Raw genomic sequence first — 24781 nt, 5'->3', positions numbered from 1 at the left:
GAGTCTAATTCATACATTATGTTAATGTATCGAGCAGGCGTAAATTTGGTCCTGTCAAAAAGAAAGGAGAAACTTGGCTATTCTCGACCCAATGCGACCTGAAAATATTGCAAAACAAACTGCTGCATTGTCAGCCTTCTCCGTCTCATTCCACTGGCTGACAATTCTTCGCAAAATTAAATTCTTTCGTCCGGCTCAGTATCTCCGTCCGCCATATTGAATACTCTACGTTTAAAACATTTTCCGCTGACCGACACACCCGACAGTATTAATTCTGAATTAAATTCGACACATGTGCGACTTATGAACCGACAGTCGCATTTCTGCCGCACGTAATTGAATTGAATTCGACACGGCAGAAATTCGACGTATGAACCGGGCTTTAGTTTAAATTGTATTCCACCCACCTCTAACGGCACAGTCCGATGATCGCCTCGTGCGTGAAACTCTAGTAACTGTCCGTACGGTCTCTATCTTTAATTATAGTACATATACATACATAAACTTTATTTTGCTTCGGACTTAAAAGTAGCAGAATAGTGCTTATATCTCCGAAAACTCAAACGGTTGGAACTAACGTAATTCTTTCCTATCACACGAAGTCGAAAGAGACAAGAATTTTTTTTTTTTGGCTAATCTACACTATTTGGTTCAACAAAATTGAAAAAGGTCATGCCGAAATAAGTACGTCTTTAAAAAAGTTTTCATATGTATCTTGACTTTCCTATTTTGGTGGGCTTATATTAGAGGTCTAATGTAGGGACGGGGTGGGGGGGGGGTGGGGGGGGGTGGCGAGGGGAAAGGGGTATCGAAAAAGGAAACTGATATCTGTGTCGAAAAATTTGGGTGCTTATAAAAATATCTCATGATGAGCGGTTATTAAAGGAATATCCGCAAAAAATCTGGTATATATCTGCAAGAATCCAATCAGTAGACTTCTTTGCTGAATTGTTCAATATGTCTTCGTTCATCTTCAGCTAACTACTAAACAAGTTCAATCCAACCTGACGTTCTGCATATATTTTCTGTTCCGTTCCTGCGTAGCGCATTCTTAAAGACGTGTCCGTCAAAACGTGATCAATCCTTTGACATGTTACTTCTACTTATTTTACAGGCTTTTTGTTTTTGGATTTGGTGCAATTGTGTCAAGGTAGTTAAGATGGTAGCGGGTACTGTAGTTTTAGTTTCCTTTTCAGTTCCAGTGTGGGTCATTGTATCTATCTAGTGGAGTCCTGGTGACGTATTCCACGAATTTCATACTCTGCATCGCGTTTAACTCGTTTGGTGGGCATCCGGTCAGTGGACGAAGGATATTCTCTTTCACTAAACCTCTGGGAACGCGACTCGTTAAAGGTTTTTCTCGACCGCGCCCTCGCTTGCTGTTGGACTTGATCTCCATGTCGCCTTCTTTCATACCTCCTTGTTTTGCCACTCTTGTCTCTGCTACTTCGACTAGAGTAAAGCTCTGGCCGTTGATCATAAACGCGAGGGCTTGTTCGATCACGATCAAACTGGTCTTCATATAGCAAAGGTCGTCTCTCATTGTCTTCTCTTGTTGCGCTGGGACGCGGGTACCCTTCACTTCCAAATGATTTCTTACTTGAGTAGCGTTTTTCATCTGCTGGATTGCGAATTTCTGATGTTGTTCTCCCCCGTTCACTGGTATTATGAAAACCTGGCGATGTAGTACGCGGGTGCTCTCTCTTGTACCTTTCACTTCGAAATGATTCCCTCGTTGTGCAGGGTTCTTCATCCACTAAATGACGAATTTCTGATGTTATTCCCTCGCGGTCACTGGCATTGTGACAACCTAGGGATCTAGGGTGCGGGTGCTCTCTCTTGTACCCTTCACTTCCAAATGATTGCGTCGTTAAGTAGCGTTGTTCATCCTCTAAATCACGGATTTCTGATGTTGTTCTCCCGCGGTCACTGTCGTTATGAAAACCTGGCGATGCAGGGCGCGGGTGCTCTCTCTTGTACCTTTCACTTCCAAATGATTCCTTCCTCGAGTAGCGTTCTTCATCCTCTGAATCACGAATTTTAAATGTTGTTGTCCCGCGGTCAGTGGCATTATGGAAACCTGGCGATCTAGAGCGAGTGTATCTTACATCCTGTCCTCGTGCAGGTGGCTTCTCAATACGAACATCCGGCTCGCGAGAGGATTTCGTTCTTGGCCACGATTCCTCCATGCGTTTACGAATTCCTTTCATTTTAATTTTTTCACCCTTTCTTTGCTTTTCATCCTCCATTGCTCTTTCCACTCCTTTCCTTTGCCGCTGCTCACCCGCCAGCGCGAAGTAATCTTCCATCTCACGCACGTACCATTCATGCAAAAATGTGTTTCCGGCGTCACGCAACAACGCGTTAGCTGTCACGCCTCTGCCAGGCGCGTTTGGATCCCACTGAAATGCGTACACCGATGTCACGTCCTCTAAACAGACGATACTCTTTATCCAAGTGAGTATATCGCTCAGGAACAGCAAGTATTTTTCTGGATCAAGATTTTCTCGACCAACTCGATCGGGAATGTCGTCAGTTCTCACGTGGTCAATGCTAGTCACGTGACCATCGTAGTCTCTGATGCCGTACACAATGAGGGGCGTGCCTGAAATGATTGATTGACACCACCAGGGCACCAACCGCTTTCGTTCGAAAGCCCACGGTGCACGGACAATTGTTTCAGTTGTTACCTTCAGTTCCACGTAGTTTGAACGTGGGTTTTGCGCTTCATCTAAGCTCTAAAAATACAAAATGAAAAATGGGCGAAGTGGGTTAAGACTGACATGACCTTAAATCGTAACAACTACTGGAGTTCCCGATCCCATCCGGCAGTGGAATCACCGGAAGTAAGCCAAAAGAGCACAAGCTCTTCATTTAGCAAATGAACGTCAATTGTCTCAGAAATCTAAACCGAGTGATCGAAGGCTAATAATCAAAGTTCCTTCTGTTCGTGAGGGTGTTTATTCTTGTGGGTGGGGTTATGCTGTATTCGAAGCTAGTACGACGTAGTACATGTATGTTGTATCGCGTTTTCTCTCACGAACGTCCGGCAAAGTGAACTCTAGTTCTGAATCTATAACAAAACAAAACCTCTTACTTGCATTTCTGCATCAACTTCTGCTCGCAGAGCAATTCTGTGATTTTCCAGCTGAAACCTCACGACTGAAAAGAATCCTGGGTAGGCCTTGAGAGGACCATGCCGTTCAACCTCGTTTGTAAGCAGTGGCCCGGATGAAGAACCTGGGAACGAGGTTGCTGGTGCCCAGTTCTCCGTCACTTCCACTTCAAACCTCTTTCCCCAGTAACACACCCTCCGGGAGAAAACGGACTGTTGGTAATCCCGATCGACGTCTTCAATGTGGCTCAGGTAGACTGTTCCTCTGAAGCGCGTGGCCAACAAAGTCCATTTACGTCCCTTTCCGTCTTTGCCATTCAGAACGTCTAGAATACGCGCGAGATTTCCTCGTGATGTTACGAAGTCAACATCAAGCCTGGCGAAGTAACAGTGATAAACGCTAAGTGTAGTTTAGGGTAGAATTCTGACAACTCAAGGGTGACTTGATATTTGAACTTTTTCTTCTGTCAGTTTATATTAGACGGAAGCGATTCTAATTGTTTTAACAGTTTGAAGGGAAGAAATTAAAATCAAAAGTTTTGACTTCTAATAGGGTGTAAAATAGAATTTGTAAATCCCGCTTCCCGCCAGCAATTTTTCCTTCATCCCGCCATCCCGCTTGCTTTGGACGCGTCATCCCGATCCCGCCGCGTTCCAAAGTATTTTCACCCTGACAAGACGATGTTTTTCTCTGATGAGACACCGAGCTTTGCCGAGCTAACGTGCTATATTAACACAGACGCTTGAAGTTGCCTTGGTCACTGTTCGAGCTAAACAACACTAAGTTTAAGTTTGAGAAAACAAATAAGGTCCATCTGGCATTCCACCAGCCCTATGCTGGACCATCTACTAGTAACATTGTATTATAGTTGAGTTGAAGTAGTGTATAAAAGGACAGCTTTCATGGCGGGGGAGTGAAAGGTAAAAATGCACTTTAATGTCATGGCTGCTCCTTAGTGAATTAAAAAAATGCACTTATGTAGTCACCTACATAAGCTTATGTAGTCAATTACTGTAAGGATTCTGCAACTTTCGTTGTTGATCACTTTAAAAGTTTGACTCTACAATAGTGCGTGATCTGTTGGTGGAAGTTTCTCGACCCTGTTTTTGCGCGTAGAACTTTTAAGATCGACGATGGGTTTGTGAGTTTCTGACCTGCAGAAACATTTGTGACGGACAAGTGAAATCTTTGAATTGCAGGTTTTAAATTTCGTTATGTTGTAAGTCGTCCAGCTGAGAACAGCTACCCAGTGGGAAAAATTACAAAAATTCACCTCCCTAGTGGAAATCCCTCGGTGGGTGAGTAAATCCAATCCCTGGCCCAGGGATTTTACTCTGAAAAGTCACGTTTTAAAATACCGAAGGTGGTCCGTTTAAACTACGGGTGAAGAAAATAACCAGGATTTAGTCGTATTGAGACTGGAGGGTTAAGCGCTATACCTGTCTCCTTCGTTGCTAGACCGGATATCACCTGGTACCATCAAAGATTCCTTGTTAAGTAAAATCCAGTACAACATGGAATCCAGGTGTTGTTGCACGTTAGGTAGATCTCTCCATTGTTCAAATCCCGTATTCAAATCTATATCGAGACTTCTGCAGTCCTGAGGAAGATTCAAAGTGCCGAGTTTAGATTTGTTGTGCAAGAAATACCTCTCTCCGTCGATGGAGAAATGTCCTAATTCACTATGCGTGTATCGTGCTCTATTGTTAGTCGTAGGCTGCCAAGCTGAAACATCGAAGGACTCAAAGAAATCCTTGCAAGACGACATTTTACCCAGCTTAGGTTCCAATTCTAAGAATTTGTTTCAAGTCCTTGTATTTTCCGAATTCCCAGAATTTTGACCGAGAGGGATTGAGCACAAGGAAATTACTTGCTCAGTCGCTTACCCATGATTCGTTGAGGTACTTTGGTCTCAGCGAAATGAAACGCAAGTCGAGTGTTTATTTGCTTCCCTTCATAGGTGCGGAAACTAGGCTTGATTGCTAAACGTGGAAGATTTCAGCTAAATTTTAATGGATTCAGTTAACAAGGATGTTAAGGAGGCCGTGTGTGGTAAGCTGTCAGTTTAATAGATCTTTTCTTCGTTATTTTACCGATCATGATCGAGGTGGCGTTTGCGACATCCTGCACGGCTACAGTAGCTTCCGGTATAAAAGTGAAACGTGTAGATTGTATCAGAGTTTCTTCCTTTGCCAAAGCGATATAAACGGCCTTGATATACACTTTCTACTGGGGAGCATTATGCATCAGTAAACGTTCATGCAGCAGGCAAGCTGTTGATGAGAATCTATGTAGAGGCTTGTAACGAAACCGGATCAACAACTGTTAGCTGGCTGCCATAATGATAAGCTTACAATGGACATTTACTCAGTGCATTAACTTAATTGTTGTTATCCTAATCCATGGTATTCCTCCATTGTATACCTCATGCACTGTATATATTAATGATAAATGACTATATTTATAAAAGTTAAGTCCATCTGCAGTAAGCCGGCGGGGTAAGCTGAATTCATTTCAAGAATTCTAATTATTTTTTGTTACCTTAGGCCCGGGTCAAACGCCGTACTTCACATGAGCCGAACCCAATAGCCCTTTTCATGGTTAATTTTTCTCATTTACATTACAATGTAATCCAATGTGGATGCGAGGCAATTTCGGGCTAAAACTACAAAATAGCCCGAAATTGCCTCACATACATGCATGCTAGATTTTATTGTAATGCAAATGAGCAAAGGTAACCGTGAAAAGGGCTATTCAGCCGCCTTAATATGCCATTTGAACAAAATTCATTCTGACACATGTTAATTATGCTTTTTGTACCATGACATAAGTTTTTAAGCAAAAGATCTGAGTGCAACCAAGGGCTAGTTTTCACAACAACAGCAGCTTAATAATTAAGCTGTTGCTGTTGTAATTATGATAATTATTATCATGCGAAGGAAAGCAATAAAGCACCCATGATAGTACAGCCCAAAATTTGCAAGATGCCATCAAACTAATTGTTCATGTGGAGCATGATCTAAATAAATCTACTGCATGTCATCTAAGAAACTGACAGGATAAAGAATGATAATGATGCTGGTAAAGGCTGGTTTTCACCAGGGACAGAGCTGGAGTCGGAAATGTAGTCCAAGTTGTAAGAGCGTGTACGACCTAGTGAAGTGCTAAACTCAGAGTTGTAAGCAAAGTTATAAGTTCGACAGAATTGGAGTCAGAAGAAACAGAGCATTTCCATTTATTCTGATTCCATTTACAACTCTGTTGTTTATCATCTAGTGAAAAACAGATTGTCAGAGTCAGATGTAGAAGCAGAAGAACCAACCAATCACAAGGCCCGGAACTGAACATTGTAATTTGTTTAATATTCTTCTGCTTCTGCTTCCTCCTCTGGCAATCTAGTTTTCACTAGATTGTAAGTGACAAGGTCATAAGCGGAATGGGTGTTCTGCTTCTGACTCCATTGATTTGATTTTCACTAGATCATATCATTCTAAGCTTCTGATTGTGACTCTGTCTTTGGTGAAAAACCAGCCTTAATGCTTTGACTACATAGCATGCCAAGCTTGCTATTTGTTAAATCACTTGCTTAACCTTCCCTTGACCAAAATGCTGAAAGTTTCAAAATTTTTGGTACATGTAGCTTAGAAATAAATTAACATAGGTAGCCAAGAAAAAATACCATGGTCAGTTGTAAAGACTTCTGATTTTATAGATACTAAATTTGTACATGTATTGTAAACAATAATGGATAATTAACCAGGTTGTACATGCTTGTTTTCTTTGCAGAGGCTGAAAAGTTTTTCTCTGTTACATTGGCCCAAGAAAATCTATCTCCAGGAGCAGAGAAAGAGCGCAGCCTGCTAGCAGATAAGTTCAGGAAGTTAAAAATTCAACTTGGTTGCAAAAATGATCTCCCAGGTGGAGGCAAAGCACCGCTGCGGCCGCCAAAGGGTGGAATAGCTATACCTGGACTTGAAGCTTCTGAAGCCCAGGATGGTGAAGAATTGTATGATGATGTGGCAGGTAAATGTCAAGCTTGACTTTTCAAGCCTGGTATCTCATAGTTAATTTGTGATATATGCAACGATGATATTTTTTTGTGTGCTAGCGATTTAGTGTGTTTCCCATGAAGCCATCATGGTTAATCCACTTCTATCCAATATATGACTTGGCATTTTCGCAGTGAGCCAACATTTTGTCACAAGATACATACATTATATATACAGGGCTGTCATTAAGTTTTGAGTCACATTAAGTTCAACTCTTTTATGATACAAGCATAGTCAGTATATCAGTGTACAGTGGAACCTTGCTTAATGGACACTCTCAAAAGTGGACAGCTCTAGAAACAACCGCCCTCACAAAACCCTGTTTGAACTTCCATGCAAACTCTGTATAAATTTACTCATTCCCATAAGTGGACAAGTCTCTTAAGTGGCTGTGGACTCTTTGAGGGCTTACTGCCAACAAAGACTTTTCCTTTGTTTTTAGGTTCTTGGGGGCTTTCACCCCTGAAAAGAATTGGGCCTGACTTTGAAAGATACTCGTAGACATTTGTAAACTGTATCACTGCTTTTTGTTGCAGTGGGACTGGTGCTAATTAACGTTAATGCTGGCTGCAGTTGGTTTGTTCTTTAATCACTAAGGGCCAGTGCTGGTATTGCAGTGTAAACACTGTAGGCAGTACTCTATACATGCAGTTATCACCATTATTGCAGCATTGCACCAGGCAAAAACAAAAAATAATAATTTGGTGGTATATAATTTGCACTCCCAGTGTTTATTAGTGTTTATGAGCTGAGCAAGCTCCCATAGGTGGCCATCTTTCCATTACAACTCTAGTGGCAGCTTACGAGAACTACTCTCACAAGTGGCCAGCTCCAGTTACAAACAGCTTTTTCGTGTCCAGTGGGTGTCCGCTTACAAGAACGTCTGCTGTATTCACTAGTATCCTGGATTGGTCTTTGCTCAGTTTTGAGTGTTTGCATTGAAGTATCTTAAGAACTGATCTTAAACACCACACACCTTTTTATATAACTGGTATGGATATTTAAGGTGACTAACCTTCAGAGTGGGTGATATTAGGCATTTCAAGAGAGATGGCACCTGTTGAATTGTTATTAAGTTGTTATATTTGATACATGTAGGTGTGATCCCTCAGGACGACTATTGTGGGATGGACCAAGGTGCTGGAGGAAATCAGAATCAGCGTCAGGCAACAGATATGTCTGGTGAAAATTACGAGGTGATGTCAGCAGAGCAGACAGATGGGACGTCACAAGGTGAAGCTGCAGCTGGTGAGGACTATATGGCAATGGAGGATGAAGTTCAAGAGGATTATGAAGAACCTCAACAGGAAAACACTGCGGATGAGGATTATGAAATAACAGAAAGCAATAAACAACCTCCTCCATCACAGGATGAGGAATATGAGCTGCCAGATGCTGATTCAGACTATGAAGGTATCAAGCAACAGCAAGCTTTCTTTCCAATAGTTATATATCTTAAATTAATTTAATTAATAAAAGATTGGGGCAATTTCTAAATACTAAATCCATTTGACAAGGGAGAAGTAGTGGCCAAAATGTTAGCTCATTTGAACTCTATTTTAATCTTAGAAATTCGACAACCCTATATGTAGCTGGGATGCGGTAAAGCCATGGCAGCCAAAAGGAAAGAAAATCCAGGAGACTGCTAACATTACATTTTACATTTCCCCCCCTCCCCCCCCCCCAGCCTCCTCTCCCCCACAAATCAAAACAAGCTCTGCTGATTCAGTGGGAAAAATGCTTGAAATATCCATTCCCTACCTCCTACCCCCTCCCTTCCAAAAATAATAGCGAAGATCGGAGGTGAAAGTCATACATATTTTGAGCACTTTTCATCATATCTGAGAAGCAATTGACAGTCAATAGTTCCTCTTGGAATCCCCAAGTTTAATCTCAGGGAGAGTTGCATGTACATGTACATGTACTGTTCAAATACGTCTGGGTGTGCCTTCACAAGTGTGAACCAGGCTTTTTAAGACAGTAATAATAATCTCTCTTGGGGCCAGGGGTTGGAGGTGTGCTACCTGTAAGTGTACGTATAGCTAGAATTAAGCGTCAGCTTTGTCAGCCTGTTGTACTGTAATCTTATATATTTCACACTGACTTGTATGGTATTTCATAATGCCTCTGCATACTTGATTTTCATCAGAAGATTCCTCTTTATTTTAGAGGCAGACAAGTCTACTCCATCAAAAACTGCTCCTGTGGAAACTGATAGTATGTATGAAGGGGTTGAGCCAGGCATGGGAGAAGGCTCCGTTGATGGTCCTCATATGACAGCAAAGGAAAGGTCAGGCTCGGCCAACTTGGATCATTACATGAAGAAAATTAAACCTGAGAATATTGAGGGCATCATTTGTGAAGGTACATGTTAAGCAGATTTTTGTTAACAGTAACTATATAACTGACTATATTTGACTTGTTGGTACTGTACTTCATACTTTCATACATTTTTATGGTCACTGAAGGGTGTGAAGTTAAGAACCCAATTTTGACACGTTAGATAAATTTATGAAGTTAAACTCACTGTATTTTATCTGCAGCCTCATTTATTCATGAATATATTTAACTTGTTACAATATTACTCACAGAAGTGGAGGTGAATGGGTGTGTTCCATTGGACCAAAAATTCCAGTTTGAATTACCAAAATTTTTGTATGTCAAATGGAACATTATTTTTTACCAGGCCAGACCGATCTCGTTCTATTCCCGCTTGGGCTCATTTCCCACCAAGATTTACTCAACAAAATGCTGAAGGATAATAATGAAGTGGCTGTCTTAAGAGCTGTAAGCTCCATGTAGAGAAATTTAACATGCATTCACATCACTCTTCAGACTTCTGGGATATTTACCAGACCGACTCAAGAATTATTTTCGTGTCATAGGACGCTGGCGAACTTTTCTCGCGGGAGATCATGCAAACCAGGCAAATACCCACAGGAAATTCGGAATGACTAGTCTAAAATTTTCCAGAAAAGTGGATCCTAACGTTTTTGTGGAGGATAGGCAATCAATAAAAGGCTTGAACTGTGGCAGATCGTTTTGCATCCAGTGTAGTGTCGACTGGCCGCCATCTTGTAGCTTTGGTCGAGGCAATATTCAGGGCTAGAGGAACTAGGGCCAATTTATACCAGTTAGAAAGGCCAAATGGAGCAGAAAACTTCCAGAATTTCCAAATTTCCAAAAAAGGACAACCTCAAGAGGTTGACCAAAATTTTTGAAATGAGTTTCCAGAAACTTTCTGTCTCATTCAATTTTGAACCGGAATTTCCAGTAATTTTGGTAGAGTGGAACACGCCCAATATCTACCACTTTCATCGACACTGAGGGAATAATTGTTTTTAATTAGTGTACATTGTATACCACACAAGTTTGATAATTAGTATACCAAATCGTTACTTAACTAAGTCTATTTCTAACAATAAACCAACAAATGGTTGGGAATTTCAAAATTTCTGCATGGAGGCAAATAGTACTTTGCTTCCTCCAAGGTAACCAATCAGAATGCGTGAAAGCACTTATTCACTTGTGTGATAATATCGAGATATATACCAAAATTTATTATTCTCTTAAAGGCTCATAGCTACATATTTGTCAGTGAACAAGCTGCTAAACAGGTTAATCACCATGACAAGTGAAAGAAAATGAAAAGGCAAATGATTTTCCAAATAAATATACGGATATTAACATACACCAGAAAAGAGTCTGTAGTCATAGGTCTCCTTTTGTACTTTAACATATGGCAGTAAAAGCCCTGGGGTGGGTACTCTCAAAACAATTGGGTGGGGGTATGCAGCCCACTACCTAAAACCCTTACCCTACCAGAATCTGCGACTTTCCCTACCCTATTTATGACCTTACCAAAAATTTGATACCCTATTTATGACGTAACCCTTAAATCAATACCCTGTTTCAGACCTGCTTTAGAATTAGTTCGCTCGGTCAGACCAATGTTAAATTGCCGTAAACATAATTTGTGAAGGGATTTTGTTGATGGTCTTAAATCGACAATGATGAAAAAGTGTCAGTACCTTCTTCTTAAAACATATACCCAATTCAAGACTAGAGTGCAAAAACCATCCCCTATTTATGACCAAAACGGCTGAATAATCATATCTTTTGGGGCCACACAGAGCCCATATAAGGGAGTACCCCCCCCCCCCCCTCCTTGGTAAAAGCACTGTCAAGTTTTACAAAGGGGGCTTATAAACAAGAAATTATATTCATTTGTTCTTTTAGCACTTATGGGCTGGGCGATGGTATTATCAGAAGGTCTTGCTGAAATTTGGTTTAGACGGACGTATTTATATTAAAGGGTTATACAATCCTGCAGAGGGGCTTATATTCAGAAGTTATGATTTTATAGTGTGAACTTGCAATTGTTTCCTAAGGTTTCTTGAAGAAACTCCGCAAGGAAGGCAAAATATATGTGGGAAGTAAGTGGCAGAAACGTTACTGCGTGGTGCGGAACCATGTACTCTACTACTTCAAGGATAAGAAAGCAAAAGAGCAAGCAGGCCAAATTCTGCTGCCGGGTTACAAAGCACAAGTGGCTAACAGGAAAGGTCGCGAGTTCAGCCTGACACATTCACAACTTGAAATTAGGGCATATCAGGTACGCGCTTGTAAAGTCAAATGGACAGCTCCTGTAGGACAAGTCAGTGTAATGCTGCTAGCCGTATGCAGACAGCTCATTTTTAAACCCTCCCCTCACCTCCAGCTGCATGCTATGTGGAGATCTCCTTTAGGTGGACATTTTACGTAGTCTCAAGGGTTTCCGGGTTCTGTTAAAAGTTTTAAACGCATGCATTACACGCTATTGTACGCTGACTCATTTTTTAAAGGTCGTTGTTGGTTTAAGAGAGAGAGAGAGATCTGCCCTCAACCTGAAAATGTTTACATACTGTACATGTAAGTTGTCATGCCAAGCTCTACAAGCATTCGTCTACATTAATCTGCTTTGTTGACCCTTTGCTTATAGAGGGTAACTCGAGCTTATTTTCTAGATGATTATTGTAATAATACACTTGAAAAAATAACTTGATTCTGACTGACTAAAGAGGAGTGCATTTTTCATGTAACACCAGAGCATGCAAATTACAACAAAGATTTCCGTAACTAGTATGAAGATATCGAGGACTACCCACGGTCGTGAGGTATTTCAAAGGTGGTCAAAGTTCACCCGAAGTCTTCCGAAGATAGCCGAAGGTAATTAGACGTTTTCCGAGCACTTCAGAAGATCACCCAAACCCAAACATTTTCGAATACCTCCGTCAATCACCCGAAACTTTCCGAAGATTGCCGAAGATTAGTTAAGATCACCCGAAGCTTTCCGAAGTTTTCGAACATTGTTGGGAGCTTTGCAAGTATTTTCATTAATGTTTGAAGATATTTGGAATACCAAGCACACTGCAGCCTGCCTAAGGAAACAATGTGTAGACAAAGAACTGAAATTGTGTGTTTTTAAGTGTATTATTGACAAGTAATCACAATTATTCTCGTGCAATTTGGAATATATGAGCAGTTGTTAATTTTTGAAATATTTACTCGTGCTTATTTTTTCCAAATTGCACTCAAAATCATGTTGAGATAACTGCGCAGTCAATGCATTGGTTAATGAAATATTCACAACGTATTTTGGTTTCACAATTTTCTTTTAGTTCGAGGGCACCTCTAAAGAAGAAACAGAAAAGTGGATAAAAGCCATAAATGCCGCTTGCGACGCTCCCTTGTCAGAGGATCAAACTGCTTTGTTAGCTGAACTCCGCAACAACAAACAGCCATCAGGTGACGAGGACAGCTTGCATTACGATGACACAGGACAAGCCAAGAACGAGGTAGCGGACGAGTCCAATGGTGACGATGTCTATGATGACACTAATGAAGATTTCTATGAAGTAGTCGGCATTGCTACCCAGTCCGCTGCCTCTAACCAGCAGTCGCAACCACCGAGGCAGGATGTTGATTATGAGATTTCTGCCGCTGCAGTCTCCTCGACGCCAGCTTCTGCTCCTGGTTAGCATGGTTGGCTGTTTGCAATTTTCTAACTTCTCCCGCCCCCCTCGTCACGGCTGTAAAACCCTCTGAGATTTCTCTTGAACATACCCTCCTTCGCAGACATTCTTTGGGCTCGTCACGCAATCCCAAAGAGGGTCAGCGCAGTAGGCTACCCTGAACACTGTCCCGTTGATCACGTAGCAGTTTTTATTTGTCCAACCTCGTTCCCATGGTCCGGGAAGGAGAGGAGACCGGGAACGAGGTTGTGACGCACGTCAAAGTTCGTAACCGAGAAACAACCAGTGAGTCAGAGACTTCACACGTAAATGTATCAAACGACAGTCACTAGCATAGAATTGATCGGTCGCTCAAACCCGTCGCGCTATAGTAACTGTGTTTGGATTGCCGTTACGTCACAGAACCCGTCTCCTCCCTTGTGTGTGTATCGATTCCTTTCCCGTCATGCAACGTGTCTCTTTCTGTTTCGTAGCTACTCAGATCACGGCTGTCAACGGAAGCCAGGAAGCCAGACGTATATGTGGTTTATTTAATTGGTTTGACTTCGTTTATTTATGTAACAGTATCTAAACTTTTTTTTTTTTTCAGCTGAGCCTTCACCAGTTGAACCAATACAAGAAGACTACGAGCTTCCGGAACAAACCAGTCCCGCGCCACCTCCCCCACGACCTACTAAATCACAACCCCAATCACCAAGGGAAAACATCCCCCCTGACTTACCACCTCCACGGCCTTCCAAAGCTCAGCCAGCGTCCCCGGCCGCACCGCAACAAGATGAATTGTACGAAATTGCCGATAGTCCTGAGGTTACCTCCTCAGAATTACCACAACCACCAGCGCCGCTGAGACAAGAGGAAAATTACGAAATATCGGGCGAATCGCCACCACCAGCACCAGCCCCCGTGCGACCTCCCAGAATACCTCAACCACCGACCCCACAGCCGTCACCAGATGTTTCACAAAAAGAGACTCGTAAGTTATATTTTCATTTGCAGGTTACGATATTATGATATCGTTACGTGATGTTGTCGTTGCGTGACATTTACCAGGCTTAGTACAAAATCATCGGCGAAGCATCACGTAAAACAAAGTATTAGTTGTATTCGACGTATCATATGTACGTTAGAAACCTAATAAAGTGCTATCGTGTCAGTTACAGTTCTGAACCAATCATAGGCTGGTAATTCGAGAGCGTGTCATCGCGACATTTTGCCGTCACCCTTGAACGCAAATCTCTTAGTGAATCGCATTACTACATGTTCCATTTGTTAAAGGAGCTCAGTCACGGTATTTTGAGTTATTTTGGCCGCGTACAAAATTACCTTAACTTGAAGGAAACCTGAAAATAGTAGTTTACTAAGATAGAAAAACACCAAAGAGGTAATAATAAACCATAAAGGAACAAGGATGGTTAAGGATGAAGAAGATTGACACGGATTACAAACGATGAACTTGAAAAATTCAGTCTACGTGTTTCAATATGCGCAAACCGTGACGTAGTTCCATTCTGGTTGTAGCTTTTGTCTCTCAGAAATTCAACATAAAAAAGGGTCCGTAACCATGCGGGTATATATTCCTACGTCAATTTTTATTTCTCTGACTTTTGCAGATGAGAAAATTCCGGAGCGACCTGCTAGGCCTGGTGCCAAGCCACAACTTCCGCCTCCACCTCAACGAAAAGACGAACCACCGCAGAGTCCCTCAGAAAATCAAACTAACGAAATAAATTACGCCAACATTTACCAAGCCTTGTGGAATTGTGACGCTGGTGACAAGGATGAACTGGGATTCCGACGCGGTGATCTCATTTACATTTACGAAAAGCCGCATCCTGATTGGTGGATCGGTTCCTTGTTCAAACCTCAAGGGTACAGTGTGGGCCTGGTACCGAAACAGTATGTGATGGAGGCTTATGAATTGACTGCATCTTAAAGGCACTGTGTCACGGATCTTAGCCAAATTGAGACATAAGAAAATGACCACCAAATTAAGTCAAATATAAAAAATAACCACTTGAAAGTGTGAAGGAACATTTTGTAAACACAACCAATACCAAAGGAGATGCGGATGCACAAAATTTGAATAAGATTGAAACGGATTGCGATATGGGTTTTTGAAAAAAACGCTAAACTGAACAGTTTTCAAAGTTAATCTCGTTTGTTTTCTCACCTTTAATTAAACCGCCCTGGAGACATAGTTGTTTGTATTGTAGCTGTGGTTTTGTCATTTAGTTTCTTCACTAACATTTTATGATTCAGGGTGAGTATTTGCGAGTATTTGACTAAACTCAGCCATGACACAGTCCCTTCGAAGAAGCAATGCCGCGTTATTTTAGACGTCCCTGTTGTGTAAACATTTCTCCAAAAAAGAAACTTCCAAATTTCGTTCAGTCATAACCAACATACCTAACTGTCGTCCTGGCTATTTTCTCAAACGTTTAACAATCTTTTGTACGTGAGTAAAAGACTAAGACATGACGAGTACAGTTTTGAGTTAACCAAAACTGTTTAAATGATAAGACTTCTCATCTGCGTCGTGTGTAGGCTGATTCTTATACGCGAAAAACTTAGGACAGCCGCTGGTATGACCTGGGACGCTGTTACGGTATATGAGGAAATTTTTCGCTGGCCTCGCTATCTATTCCAGGTATTGACCTCAGGCATGACTGAGAAATTGGGTGAATTCAACTTCACAGACATACTGGCGATAAAAAAGTACTCTGTTCTAAACTCGAAAGTAAGATATTTACAGCAGAACACCACAACCCTTAGTTTAGTTTTCAACTCCTTTCTGCTTGTATTTGCAAATATTAATTCCTCGGAGTGAGCTACCATGAGGGGTAACTGTGCGGATGAGTCTTTGGTCATTTTATTTAACGGTCTTGTCTTGCCTTTCTCAAAGCTAGACTGTTCAATCAGGACTCGAAGCACGAAATGCCAAGTATATATGTACCAAAACTGCGACTTGTATCCCTCTATGTTGACTACATTACTTGCAAAAAGAAAAAAAAAACCTTCGGACGTTAGAATTTCGGACACTTTGCTGAAACCTAGCCAGCGTAAATTTACGCCTACAAAACACAAATTAACATTTAATTAATTAGCATTTAATAGAAATAGCATTTATAAAGACGACTGCACGCTCAAGTTTTACAGATACACTGACGGAAAATAAGAAAAATTCTGTCAAGCCGTAATATATCTCTGCAAGTGTCTCAACTAGAGCTCGCTCCATAAAGGAAACTGTTTTGAAGCTATTTAAAAGTTTTATGCTGTACTGTAAATATTTCGGACGCTTACAAATTTCGGACGGTTTTAGTTTCGGATACTTTTCTGTCCACAATTATAATCGTCCGAAATTTTTTGCAAGTAATGTATGCTTGTCTAGACTGTGCTACATTGGAATCAAACAAAGGAGAGTACAATGCTATTTCTAGCAGAAAATGCAGGTGTAAGATAGATATGAAATGACATATTTTTGCGAATTCCGTTGAAATAAGAGAAAATTTACCGACCCAAGAAAATTTGGGTACTGTGTACTCTAGTGTATGTCGAACAAAGGGTTATCAAATTGCTGAGTGGATTCAGACATGATTTGAGATTGTAGTATTGTAAAAGACTTCAAATTTCGTAGATTATGAAAATGAGGCGGGTGAACCGTTTGAATCCAAGCTTTCGGCCCAGTCTTACTTGGGTTAGGCTCGATTTCCAGCCGTTTTGTGAGCCCGCGTTCCTTGCCCAACACCAGGATAAACAACCGAACTCCCAAAACGGTTGGAAATCGAGCCTAAACTTGGGTTCGAACTCCCAGAAATTCAGAGTATGAGGTTGTTGATATAAATAAATAAACAAATGGCACAGAAATTGCCTGAATTTAACATACATTTAGTATATTAAAGTATATACCTCACAGGATTTTATAAGTAAATATTTTTGTATGTAGCTAGGAGATATAATGGAAAAATGAATTATTCATATCTGTGTTGGCAGTGTGGCCGTTATCGAGGTTAATGGTGACGTGACATCTTAGCGTTGTGTGACGCGTCACGAGATGCTTGCCGCAGCGTTCAGGCTTACGTCGTTCATGCTCAATTTATATTTATGTACGTTTGGTCACGATTATTACTGGTACTAAAGCAGTGTAATCTGGCTATTCTTTCGGGCAATCTAATCAGTGATGATTCGAAAATGGCCTATTCTTAATAGTCAATGGATTTTTACAGAACAATTCTTAAATTTTACGAGTTTTATATCCAAGTATTGTTTATTTTAGATAGTCTTCTTGCGACGTTGCTTTTTTACCCTGATTTTATATGGAAGTTATTGAAATGTTACCATGTGTAAACAAAATTTAAGTGAATGCCTTGTAAATGTATTTTATCACTTTTAAACATATGAATGTATTTCTTTTAAATATTTCGCACATGGATTATGGATCATCCCATTAATACTTGAATAAAGTGAGTTTTGGGAAAGTTAAGTGGATTGTTGGAATGAAGCTAGTCTTGGGCTGATATCGCGAGGGCGTCGTATATGCGTTAGCAAGACACCTCTTTTCATGTATTTAATTCTTTCCCAACTTCTGTTGGGTGCTAAAGGCTATTCTTGCCTGGTTTCAGGTCTTGGGCACCCGTTCTCGAAAGTCCCTGTAGTTACCGGTCCCGAAAAGCTGTTTCTTTTTTCGGCGCGTTTACATTCAAGATCGAGATATTAAATGGTTTTGATATTCAAACAATCAAAATATCAGGAAATGGAACTCAATGGACTGGTTTTTGAGTTAAAACCCGCACTTCTGTTTCTTAGATTAAGATCTTAAAATATGGCTTCGGGTCCGTTAAGCTACCGGGACTTTCTGGAAATGGGACCCTGGCCGGAGGCATTCAAGAGGAAAAAAACTGGTACCCAGGGAAGAGGCTTCTGAAATATGATTGGTCGAATCTCACGTTGCTGGCGCGGCTTGAAGATCAGTTAGGGTAAGGCAATTACCATGGCAACACCAAGAGACACCTAGCAAGAAATGAAGTTTGCTTTCACCTGTCTCTGTTCAGGACGCCGGAGGGTGAGGGATTATGGGTGATGGTTTATATAACACTCTCCTCACACATAATGGAGTTAACGCTGTTAGCAAGCCTCCAAATATCCTTTCGCAGTTTTTGTTATGCTCATTCATATTGTGTATGGGTTATTGACCAAGTGTGAGGTCAAGATGGCTGAATATTGGCCAAGTTCTTTTTTTGCGTGTTTATGGACCGAGACGGAGTCGACGTCCATAAACTCGTAGAAAAAGAACGAGGCCAATATCCAGCCATCTTGACCGAACAAGCTTGGTCAATAAAGGATTTATTATATGGCTTTCGGGGAAATTTTTCTTGCGGGACACGGCGGGTAGTCCCGAGAGGGCAAAACAGCTCCATCTTGCCCGCTCGGGTAGCCAATCACAGCGCAGGATTTGATTCATCTTGCCCGCTCACGGAGCTGGCCATATAATAACATACGTTATTATGTTGTCTTCGTGACGAAAACTCTCTTGTTTCAAAAAAACCTACACTTCAGAGATGGCTAAATTTAGAGTCTTCGTCATCATCGCTAGTTTCGTCATCACTGACGTCATCTCTTGTCTCCTCAACAGTGTCTTTATCATACTGTTCAATGTGGGGACTCTTTCCAGTCTCTCTCATCGCAGTCTCTCTTGCCAGTATTTTCGCTTTCCAGTTTTCAAAGAAGGTTTGGAACCCTCGCTGTTCTACAAACCGGAATTTCTTCAGTTTCACCAAATGGTCATCCATCGTTCTCTAAAGACAGGGAAATAATAAATGACAACAATCTTGATTAGAGTAAAGGATGGGAGGGGAGTGGGTTCTAGGGGGGAGCTACTAACAACAAACTGAACTGAGCTGTAACTATTAATTGTGACTCACAATGCAAAGTACTGTTGCGAAAGGTTGTTAGATTCAGAAGCTGATAGCGAGTTAACTAACTGACAACTGCTTACCGCAAGAACAGGTTTGTTACAGGGTAAACTGTAAGCCCGCTCAAGCACTTCCATCATCCTTTGATTAGGCTGGACATCATCATCTGTCATCCTCTGGTGATGAGAATGGAAAATAAATAAATAAATCAACAGAATAGTTAACAAGAGACAGGCAGGTAGGTACAGTCTGTAGTGCATGAACCTACCCACCTACCTAAATATCATTTACGTCAGAACATGGATATAGTAACAGTTATACAGTTGACTCCCGATAACTCGAACCCTCGCTAACTCGAAGTAATTTTCATTTCCCTTCAGGCCATTTTCTGAAGAATTTTACCCTCGATAACTCGAACTTCCGATAAGTCGAACCTTTTACTATTTCCCTGAAGGTTCGTGTTATCGGGAGTCGACTGTTTATCCATTCCAGTGATTAAAATATCCAACAGGATAATACGTAACTCTTCTCAAAGCAACTTTGCACAAGGTAAATAAAATAAATTTCAGTTGGTACTTTGGGTTGTATGACATGCAATCGTCAGTAAAAAGTAGTTCAGATGTTTTCAACAGATTGCATTGTCAAATTATAACAAAATAATTTGGAATTCGTCTTTATGATCAATTTCACGGGCAGTCCCATTTTTCCAACTCCGAACATTTTCAACCGGATCTGAGTCCTACTAGACTATGAGTAGTCGAAAAGATGCAAAAGAAAACCGCTAGAAAAAAATGGCTGTGAGAAGTACAGGGGGCGAGAAGCACGCATCTTGCCCCAGGGATTTCATGTAGCCGCTTTTTTCCTCGCAGTTTATTTACAGTCTCGCTCGACGGACTAAGGGAGAGAGGGACTGCTCATAGTCTAGAGTACTGCATATCAACATTGATTTTGATGGAGGGGGAAAACTTGTCACGAAAACAATGAAAACAATGGAAAAGGAATCTTACAAATTTAGATGTCTCAACTCTGTAATTGTTGCAGACTGTACATGAAGGTCTCAGCTTGCACAACTGGTGGTTTTCTTGTCATTGTACAGAGAAAACTACCAGCTGTGCAAGGCAGTTTAGACAAACCTTGATCAACTGGATGAGGTAAGAAAACTGTCTGTCTTTAGCTGCTCCAGAAATCAGTATTCCATACACAGATTGGTCTGCAGCAATTCCCTCAGACTATAGCAAATCATAAACAGCAACAAAGAGAAAAAGACATGTTCATGATATCATCGTATACAAGTCGTGAATTTCCAACATAAAATGGCACAGTTGGCAAACACTAAAATGCCATGGCCAACACCTATACTACAGATTCACAAATCATAGAAAATGGTTCACAAATCATAACACCCACAGTAATATTTTTTAATACTTAAACTAAATTATAATATTGCTGTGGTTTTTCAACTGACAACACAAAAAAAGCTGCTGCAGTTTTCAATCATACAGTCAATGAAGAAGGGATGATACACTGTCTTTAGATTTGAATGGCTTGACTTTGCACCTTGCCAGATATGAAGTAAGGTTGTGATCTTAAGAACTCAAGAACTCATGCATATTGCAACCCTCAGGACCAAAGCTTGTACAGGGCAACTTATTTTCTTTAATATTTGCAAGGTTGAACCATTTCACACCTTCATTTCATCAAGCAGAGCAAGTCCTTGCTTTTGGCGTTTGCAGACATGTGCCAAGGCGTGGTACGATTTTTCAGATGGGGAAATCTTCAATGTTTCTTTCAATTCCTGCATGTAAACCTGGAAATTCGGGGAAAAAAATGAGATTATATGCAGTTGAAAGTGCATACAGTACCTGTATAATTTATATATAGACTCAAATCAATAAATTAAAGAAAGTGTGGCTAATTCAAGGTGATCACAACATGTGATTTGTCTCTCTGTTCCTATATGATTGTGCCGAGAGTTGAGTATACTAAGTTTTTACTTTGTAGCGTAAAGCAGAAAACACTGTACTAGCTCCTTAGCCTGTCTAGGACTTTCACGTTACTGTTAATAGTACTAACCATAATGCAATATTTCTAACTATCTGAAATAGATGTGCAAGCAACTGTACATAACACAGAACTCTAATTAATTTTGAAACACACTGCATTGCATTTTGCAGAGGATAGGAAAGTAATGAGGAAGAGAAATGATCTGTTTTAATTAGCACTCGATGTAAGCCCAAATTGGGCTAGCACTTAGGGGATATTTCATGTAATTACTACATGTACATAGGCCGCACACCTACGTCAAGAGGTAGTCAAATGAACTTCCCAAACACATTAACAATTCATCAAGTTAAAACAAAGAAAATCACAAACGTGGAGGTTTGGATGTCTGGTCTTAATTAGCATAGATTTTGAAGATTTTACTTCTCCGTGTACTCCTTCAGCTTTTGTTTCGATTGAGAAGACATATATAACACTTAAGACAGTGTTTCACCGGCTATCCAAACACCTCGAATTGTGTCAAAAATACCCTGCTGCGCGTCGTCATTTTCAACTCTCTTCTCAGTGTTTGGATATCCTGATGAAACACTTTCACTCGTATTTGATATATAATTACATACTAAACAAGAGACAGTATAACATTGTTTTTTCACTACTCAGATGTTCAATTCTATTACAATCAGATACATGCATTTCTTTGATACCTTTGCCTCCTCTACACCCTCCTTTGCTGCTTTCTTCTTGATAAGAGTGTTATAGAAAGTAGCATCAGGAGAGATGTTACAGCTTTCCATCAGCTCCATCAAGTAATCTTCTTCTTCTTTTGATGACGTCATGTAAAGAAGCAGGTGAAAGGTCCGTACATCAGGAGACACATTTTCAACAGCCATCATCTGAACAAACTCTTCTACACCGGGAAAGTAATGGTGCAACTGTAAATCATTGTCATTGTTGTGCCCTTCTTGTAAAACACTTTCTTCAGAATGCAGTTCGCTACTTTCACCTTCTGATGTTTCTTCATTAAGAGGATACATTGGATCATGCACACATGAACTTTCTTCTGTAACATCAGCACTTGGCATAGACTTAAACAATTGTGACCTTTTCTCCTCAGTAGAAACTTTAAAATCTCTCATCACCTTTAACACTGAGTTGAAAATATAAATATCTGGTTGTATCTGAAGAGATTTCATTTCTTCAAGAAGTTTAAAAGCTGTGCTAGGTCCTTCAACTTTATCAAACGAGCAGGCAGCCAATAATGACGAAAAGGTGTGGCCATCTGGTTCAACATTGTTGTCCTGCATTTCTTGGTAGATGTCAAATGCATGGAGGGGGTCACCACAAATAACTAAAGCCTGGATAGTGGCATTATAAGTGATGACATTCATCTCTAAGTCCTGGTTTGCAGTCCTTTTTCTGATTTCAGCCAGAAGCTTTTCTACATGGCGTAAAGCATGCTGTGGAGTTGACGCCTTCGTACAAGCACTGAACAAGCTGGAGAAGGTGTGAGCTGTGGGTGTCAGGCCTCTCTTCTTCACCTGAACAATAAGAAAACATTCATTTTCAGTGACATTTTTACTTAAAGCCAAAATTACTTTGCTTGGTTACAATCTATAAAATTATCCATCAAAAAATGTTGACTTAAGAAAATGGTTCTTTTTTTACACTTTATTGTTCTTAATTAGTAAATATACCCAACTAACACAAAGGTAAAATTGAAATTTTATTAATAAACCAAAAACCAACTGAAAACCATTTATAAATTTCTACATTGGCACTGAAACACTCAGAAGCACAATGTACTTTAAATACCGGAGCTATTCTCTCAGGATACGTAATCAGCCATACTAAAACATAATACAACACTTATCTTTAAAATAATGAGCTACTACCTGCACCCTCATTGGTCGATAGGTGTTTTTAGATAAGAGTATGGAAACGCAGTTGTGACATTTTAGGTTCGTGCATATTTTTGAGAACTATTTTGTGGCAGTAATAGATCCTTTGCATAAATGGTGTCTAAATTTGAATAACAATAGTTTATACATCCCTAGCCTCATACTAATGTTTCAAGACAAAGCATTTTTTTACATGAATGTGAGGCTAAGGTTGTATAAGTATTGTTACTCAAATATAGGCACCATGTATGCAAAGGGTCTATAGAGCACTTTTTCTGTGTCTACATAGCCTCATCTAAACACTTACAGGACTGGGAGAATTCTTGAAAGTTAATATGCAGGTCAACTGTCTTGAATTCTCCCAACCCTCCTCTTGTTTAGATGAGGCTTAGTATGTAAACATGGAAAAAGTGCTCCATTGCTTATATATTAAATGATTACTTACGTCATTGAAAATCTTAAAAGCTTTCCTGACTTGACCTCTCTTGGCATATGCAGAAATGAAGATGTTGTAAACCTCTACAGGAGGATGAAGTTTGTTTGCTTTCATAGATGCTAAGAGATTAAGGGCTTCATCAATCTGATAACATGTAGAATAAAATATGTAATATTTCAAATCTCTATTTGTCCAATAAACAGGTGGGGGGCAGGGGATATTGAAAAAACAGAGACTGAGTATACATGTAGTTTCATCCGTTCTTCAAAAAATTCTAGCTTCCATCCTGGTACTTTCAGTGACCTTTCTCGGGGTTAACACTAATACTTCATGTATGCTGCACATTGCTTAACAGACTGAATACTGGAGAAATTGTCAGTCTTATGCTATTGTTGTGACTGTGTGCGTGGCCGAGTGTTAAGTGTGCCGGGAGTAAAATATAGACCTTGCAGCTTCAACTCCCATTATGACCATTATCTGTGGTAGTTCAGCTCTGTAGCCATGTTTGTAAAGAACCAACTTGTCTGCCCCCTTCAAGTTGGGATTTTCTCCACATTTGTTTGGGGCTTGGAGAACAGTCCTGGGTATGCTGATATTAAAACATTTTTTTTCAATTCTGTTAGTGCTAGTCCCTCAGGGCAAACAAAATAACGCTATGTGATAAATAACTGTGAGGTGTACAGGTTTATGACACTCTTCCTCACCTTGCCCTCTTGAGTAAGGCGTAGCATTTGCCTCGCATACCAATTCACTTTTCCTTTTCTGTGCTCTGAAGCATACCTTCGTTCCCATCGCTTTACCTCCCCGTGCCCCGGTAGAAAGTCTTTAAACAGATATCTGGAAGGACTCAAAGTGACATTTCCAACAGATTTCTGACTTTTGAACTTCCTAGACTTCCCAGATCCCTTTTTTGATTTCCAAGATTTACCGCTCAAGTCTTCTTCGTCCTCACTTTCTGTCTCTGTGTCGGAATCGAGCTCTGTCTCTTCTCTTCTATACCTACTGTCCTTAGAATGTGACTTTGAACCTACTCTATCCCCACGAAATGAATGAGCGAGTGGTCGAGGTTTAGCCAAACCACGAGTTGGTCCCGAATCATTCCACTTTTTCGCCATGAGTGGTAAATATTTGGAATATGAATGGAAGGCACTAGTTCTCAGCGTGTTTCTTGCGACAAATCCGTGCCATAAACATCGTCCAGAATCGTTGAAATGGCGAAAAAAACAGCCGTAGCGCACTTTTCTAAAAGAAGCCGCCATGTTGGATTTCCTTACTCATGGGGGTTTCCGCTGAACGCACTCCTTCTACGCCAAAGGTGCACTGTGGGGTATTAGCCCATTGACCTCATCCCAGTCTCC

The 24781-nt window shown here is 40.6% G+C and overlaps 3 protein-coding genes across 3 annotated transcripts; 1 reads left to right on the top strand and 2 right to left on the bottom strand.

Moving 5' to 3' along the window:
• Positions 1 to 787: 787 nt before the first annotated feature.
• Positions 788 to 4939, bottom strand: LOC145490329 (uncharacterized). Its single transcript, XM_081469458.1, has 3 exons — positions 4556 to 4939; positions 3098 to 3491; positions 788 to 2738 (listed from the first exon to the last, which is right to left on the bottom strand). Exons 1-3 carry the CDS (start codon positions 4882 to 4884, stop codon positions 1218 to 1220), a joined length of 2244 nt encoding a protein of 747 aa, XP_081325584.1. The 5' UTR covers positions 4885 to 4939; the 3' UTR covers positions 788 to 1217.
• A 97-nt stretch (positions 4940 to 5036) lies between these two features.
• Positions 5037 to 17133, top strand: LOC145490332 (uncharacterized). The gene is made up of 8 exons (XM_081469460.1): positions 5037 to 5168; positions 6903 to 7139; positions 8264 to 8578; positions 9335 to 9529; positions 11557 to 11780; positions 12826 to 13180; positions 13769 to 14152; positions 14790 to 17133. The coding sequence occupies exons 1-8, from the start codon at positions 5129 to 5131 to the stop codon at positions 15110 to 15112; spliced, it is 2073 nt and encodes a 690-aa protein (XP_081325586.1). The 5' UTR covers positions 5037 to 5128; the 3' UTR covers positions 15113 to 17133.
• A 624-nt stretch (positions 17134 to 17757) lies between these two features.
• On the bottom strand, positions 17758 to 24775 carry LOC145490331 (pentatricopeptide repeat-containing protein 1, mitochondrial-like). Its single transcript, XM_081469459.1, has 7 exons — positions 24128 to 24775; positions 23433 to 23567; positions 21794 to 22627; positions 20776 to 20895; positions 20222 to 20317; positions 19172 to 19264; positions 17758 to 18971 (listed from the first exon to the last, which is right to left on the bottom strand). The coding sequence occupies exons 1-7, from the start codon at positions 24680 to 24682 to the stop codon at positions 18729 to 18731; spliced, it is 2076 nt and encodes a 691-aa protein (XP_081325585.1). The 5' UTR covers positions 24683 to 24775; the 3' UTR covers positions 17758 to 18728.
• Between the last annotated feature and the right edge of the window lie 6 nt (positions 24776 to 24781).

The sequence above is a fragment of the Orbicella franksi genome, chromosome 6, assembly GCF_964199315.1.
Source record: "Orbicella franksi chromosome 6, jaOrbFran1.1, whole genome shotgun sequence".
NCBI lineage: Eukaryota > Metazoa > Cnidaria > Anthozoa > Scleractinia > Merulinidae > Orbicella > Orbicella franksi.
The sequence above is the reverse complement of the archived record's forward strand: the minus strand, read 5'-3'. Positions and strand labels throughout refer to the sequence as shown.